The 5,569-nt window shown below is 33.0% G+C and overlaps 1 protein-coding gene across 1 annotated transcript; it reads left to right on the forward strand.

Moving 5' to 3' along the window:
• The first annotated feature begins 1,096 nt into the window (after positions 1-1,096).
• On the forward strand, positions 1,097-4,038 carry LOC107769403 (GDSL esterase/lipase APG). Its single transcript, XM_016588609.2, has 5 exons — positions 1,097-1,439; positions 2,006-2,136; positions 2,293-2,526; positions 3,323-3,578; positions 3,746-4,038. Exons 1-5 carry the CDS (start codon positions 1,193-1,195, stop codon positions 3,940-3,942), a joined length of 1,065 nt encoding a protein of 354 aa, XP_016444095.1. The 5' UTR covers positions 1,097-1,192; the 3' UTR covers positions 3,943-4,038.
• The last annotated feature ends 1,531 nt before the right edge of the window (positions 4,039-5,569 follow it).

Consider the following 5,569-nt stretch of genomic DNA (forward strand, 5'->3'; position numbering starts at 1 on the left):
ATATTTAACAAGGTTCACTCTATTGATCTACGGCTAATACTTGTCTCAAAAATTCTCCCCCAAAATTAGACGTTCAAACCCCTTATGGCTACGTTGTAGATGCTACTAAATGAGAAGAAATGATGTTCATTTTATAGAAATTCAAAATATTTTCCTCCAAGGAAAAAGATTAGCCAAATATGGAATAATCATATTTTCCTTTTCGTAAAAGATAAAATCAATTTTGGTAAATATGTTATCCTTTTCTTCAATAAATAAAAAAATTAAATATGGTCAGAAAATCAGGACAATCGCCTAACACCTCCTCGCAGGGGCCCGACCCCCCTACACTTAAAAATTACATTGTGCATATAAGATAAAATTTATTTTGTATTTACATATTTTATTTTGAATCCCTTGACATAATTCAAAAGCATAACTTAGTAGTCAAGTAGGTTCAAAATCTTTATAAGATGATTAGTTCAATTTTCACTGCCTACCGGCTACCGTCTCTTTTATTTTACCCCTTTGCTATTAGAAATCTCGTATTTGTACTTGACTCTAACATAATTCCAGCATGAAATGGATGTATTCTACGTGTCAAAACACTTCAGGAAAATGTTTATTACCTTTCTTCTTTTGATTATAATAATCGTATGTTATTTTATCTGAACTCGGGGTAAATTGAAAATAACCTTTCTATATTCAGAAGGTAGAAGTAAGGTTGCATGTACATTATCTTCCCCAAACTCTATTTGTGAAATTACACAAGATCTATTATTGTTATTATAATCATATGTTTTACTTTAAGTTGAAGCTATGTTACTATTAAGACAAAGGACAAGTAATCCCGGCCTTCTAACAATAACCCAGTGAAAATCTTCATAAGTAGAGTTTGGGAAGGGTAGGATTTACGCAGTCTTACCCTTACTATGAGAGGGCAGAGAAACTGTTTTCGATAGACCCTTATCTACATCCCGACCTTATAACATAAGATAAAATTAAGAGATTTCGTAGGTATTTTTACCTTAATTTTACCATCTTGTGAATTAATACCACTTAACTACTTCCAAAGCGGCATTAAAGGGTAGCTCAACCTTCATCTCCCATCTTGAATGCACAATAATTGATCCTCGGTCGGTACTGACATGCACATGACTTTACTATAAAAGTTTTGGAGTGGAAAATCTCAAACACATAATAGTCTTGGAAAATGGGAGTCCAAACAATGGCATTGATCTTTGTGGCGTTATTGGGTTTTGCCAACCGTCTGAATGCTCAAGATTCGACTACCCTTGTTCCGGCAATCATTACATTTGGCGATTCAGCTGTGGATGTTGGGAATAATGACTACATTCACACCCTTTTTAAAGCCAATTATCCCCCTTATGGAAGGGATTTTGTTAATCGTCAACCTACTGGAAGATTCTGCAATGGCAAATTAGCCACTGATATCACTGGTAAGTATATTCGGAATTTATATTCTATGGTTTCAATTTTTAAAGTTTTTAGCATTGAACCCATTATATTTTTAAAATTATGAATTCATATCTACTATTTTTGTAATTTACTCTGCATCGAAAGTTATTGATTCAATTGAATCCTTCGGTGAAACAATACATCCGCTTCTGCCACAGAGTAATTAGTATACTAAATATGTAGTCCATTATTCTTGGGGAACTCACTTGTTCGACTAAATTCGCACGGTAGAATGTCTATTGCTGGGAATTTTAGCATTTTCTATTGAGGAAAACTCGAATTTGAAATATCTGTTACTCCCTCATGTCCTCAATAAGTGATTTTTAGTTTTTTATTTTGGTCCAAAATAAGTGTTCATTTACATAATCAAGAAGAAATGAATTTTATTTTTCGTTTGCCGCTATTTATATATTCCAACGTGTCTAAGTAACAATTAATTATGATTAATTTAGTGAATACATTTTTTTTCTTTGGGACTTTGTATTTCATTTTGCCAAAGGTAAAATGTGAAACATTTTTAGTAGTAATAATTTATTTATTGTTGCAGCTGATACTCTTGGTTTCACCACTTACCCACCTGCATATCTGAGCCCCCAAGCATCAGGCAAGAATCTCCTTATTGGTACTAACTTCGCTTCTGCCGCTGCTGGCTATGATGATAAAACTGCCGTCCTCAACGTAAGTCTAATTACAAGCACTCTGTATTTTGATTTTTATTTTGTATAATTATCGGTCCGAGTTTATTATAAATATTGTTAATATGACTAGTGAGAATTCATATAACCGACTATGTGTAATTGTTGGGGCTAACTGTTTTGATAAATCTTGGTGCAGCATGCAATTCCATTGTCAATACAGATGCAATATTACAAGGAATACCAAGCCAAGCTAACAAAAGTTGCAGGCAGCCAAAAAGCGGCCTCAATCCTAAAGGATGCGCTCTACATATTAAGTGCAGGAAGCAGTGATTTCTTACAGAATTACTACATTAATCCTTATATTAACAAACTCTATACTCCTGATCAGTATGGTTCTTATCTTATCGGCATCTTCACTAGCTTTGTCAAGGTTGGTTATTTTGCTTCTAATTTAGTTTCTGCATTAACGATAGCTGAGGTTGCAGACAAATTAAGTTTAACATGGAATAGATCCGTCTAATTAACTTGAAGGTGTATATTGTGATATGTAATACTTTTTTAGTAAAGATGGCAAATAAGCGGGTTAGGTTAAACTTGAGCGATTAAAACAGGTCAAATCAATAAATAAATCATGACACAACTAATTTAAAGTTTGGTTGAGTTAAAATTGGTTGGGTCAATACAGAACAAAACAAGTCATTACCCAATTTCCAATCTCTCTTTTCTTTTTCCTTTTTTTTCTTTTTACTTTTTGAAGAAAAAAAAAAGAGTGAAAGTTAATGTCTTTCTCCTTAAATTATTACTAGCTTAAATTCTTTCAAATTTACATCATCCTCAATCTCAAAATTGTATATTCTAGGATTTGGGTTGCATTTTATCGATCATGTACTTGTATTACACTATCATTACATGTTGTTTCTTTCTGTCTCATTTTCTTTTTATTTTGTTCTTGTTACTGTTTGTTGTTACTGCTCTATTTTTATTTTTTCTCGTTCTGCGGGTTGACCATAAACAACCTCTTAACATTCACTATAGGGGTAAGATATGCGTATTCAATATCCTCTTCATACCCCACTTGTGAAATTATACTGGATTTTCTTGTTGTTGTAATTTGATGACTTGCAGATTTCAACTTGTTAATTAAAACAGACTGATTTAATTATTACTAAAAAAAATGAGTTAATTTTAATTTGTCACATCTAGTTTTTCCTGAACTCTGTAAACAGGATTTGCATGCCCAAGGAGCAAGGAGAATTGGAGTGACTTCACTACCACCATTGGGCTGTCTTCCTGCTGCTAGAACTTTGTTCGGATTTCACGAGAGTGGATGCGTCTCAAAAATCAATACAGATGCCCAACAATTCAACAAAAAGATAAATTCAGCTGCTACACAATTACAAAAACAACTCCCAGGTCTTAAGATTGCTATCTTTGACATTTTCCAGCCCCTATATGACCTCGTCAAATCTCCATCAGACCACGGTACGTAAATATTCCACATCCTCTCCTAATATAATATTTACATAGTATATGGTAAATTGACACATATAAGTCGAGTTATGATAATATATAGAATCATATAATCACTGGCACTGCTGCTACGAAATCCTGCGTATGGTACTGTTACTGACATACTTTTCCGTGATTAGGATTCACGGAAGCAAATAGAGGGTGTTGTGGAACAGGAACAGTGGAAACGACGTCGTTGTTGTGCAACCCAAAGTCACCAGGGACTTGTAGCAATGCAACTCAATATGTGTTTTGGGATAGTGTACATCCATCTGAAGCTGCTAACCAAGTCCTAGCTGATTCACTCATCATCCAAGGCATCAACCTTATTGGATAATTGAACAGAATTTAAAGTATTGTTACTCTTATATTTCTCTCGAGTTTAATGTATAAGTCTTTCTTAAAGTTACCACGTTCATTTTCTTTTGTTTCTTGTTTACTTGTTTCTGGGAGATGAAAACATTGTCCTGTATTGCTTAATATTTTCCTTTTATTAATGAGAGTACCATGTGTTGTGTTGGAAAAAAAATGTACTAAGGAAGATTTGAACCGAAAAGTCTCCTTTTTCTTTTAATGTTTATGGGACTGAGGTCTCCTTCTGCAAAAGCTGGCTTGCGAATTCCATTTGTCTGTAATATATACTACACTACTTTTTTTCATAATAAAACCATAAAAGAATACCACTAGCGGAGGTGGTGCAGTTAATAGGGTAGATGACGATCTCCAATACGAGTATCGGACACCGGGTGAGATTAAAAAAAAAGAAAAGAATAGCAGTGGTATAATGAAAAATTATTCCTGGAAGCATTTACCTAGATGAAAAATTGTTTCCTTTTTCATCTAGCCCCCTAGATCTTGTGCAAGGCCAAGTTCCTATTGCTCAAAATTCAAACTACTCTACTAGTTTTCCAGAAACTAATTTTTCAATCTAGCTAGTAAAAGGATTCTCTGCAAGGGCCAAGGTCGTTGTTCCTAGATAATTTTTTGGGGAAGTGCATAAATAACTATGTTTATGGCTGCTATTTAGAGATTGGTCAGTACTTATTTTGGCCTGAAAATTTGAACCAAAAATCTTAATTTCAGGACAATTCAAGATATTTGTATCCCAAAAAATTAAACTGAAAAATTGAAATTCATGACGTATTGGCTAATTCCTAAATAGCATCCCTTTAGAATTGCTATCTAGTGTCATTTTTACATAATTTTTCGACTTAAAATATATCTCAAACTAGAGAATTTATCCGCGTTTCGCGCGGTTATAAAAACTATAAGTGAATTAAGAAATCATATATCCATATCTATATAATATGAAACTGGTCATTACATTAATAATGTGACACATCTCATAAACCAAGAAAGGTATTTGTTTTTTTTTCTCTCTGTTTTGTTTTGCTTTTTGGTCTGTCATTCATGAATATCATCAATTCATGTATTGAGGGTGTTGTTGCATGTGATAATGCGCCACCAATCCAAATCTTGCGGTCAATAACAATTCAGAATTCTATTAACAACATGTAAAAATATTGAAGTAAAATAAAAATAAAAAGAATAAAAAATTCATGAACTAATTGTTACTGAAATAATAATTTCCCTGGCCTAATCCACTCAAAATAATTGACATATACATTCATAATCCTTGAATTACAAAAAGATGAAGATAAAAAATATATCATCCTTTGTAATACAAAATAAGGAGCAAATTAAAGGCAATAATTTAACATTTTCTGCTCCATAATATTTTTGACAAACAGTAAAGCACGTATAAAAGACATTAGAAAATACCACCTCATTTTTGTGTAATCCAAATTTAAACCATATCATCTTTCCTTGTAAACTCATATAACTGGAAGTTAGTTGCAAAGGTCAAAGTTCTTAAACTTCATATATGCACCCTTTGAATCCACGTAGAGGCGGATTCAGGATTTGAGCCTTATGGGTTCCTATCGTAATTTCAAATTAATATG

This window comes from Nicotiana tabacum, chromosome 6 (genome assembly GCF_000715075.1).
Source record: "Nicotiana tabacum cultivar K326 chromosome 6, ASM71507v2, whole genome shotgun sequence".
NCBI classification, from domain to species: domain Eukaryota; kingdom Viridiplantae; phylum Streptophyta; class Magnoliopsida; order Solanales; family Solanaceae; genus Nicotiana; species Nicotiana tabacum.

Excerpts from the sequence above, each read along its gene's own strand:
- LOC107769403 (XM_016588609.2), top strand. The coding sequence starts at position 1,193 with ATGGGAGTCCAAACAATGGCATTGATCTTTGTGGCGTTATTGGGTTTT. Across the intron at positions 1,440-2,005 it reads ATTAGCCACTGATATCACTG|CTGATACTCTTGGTTTCACC; the intron begins GTAAGTATATTC and ends TTATTGTTGCAG. Across the intron at positions 2,137-2,292 it reads ATAAAACTGCCGTCCTCAAC|CATGCAATTCCATTGTCAAT; the intron begins GTAAGTCTAATT and ends ATCTTGGTGCAG.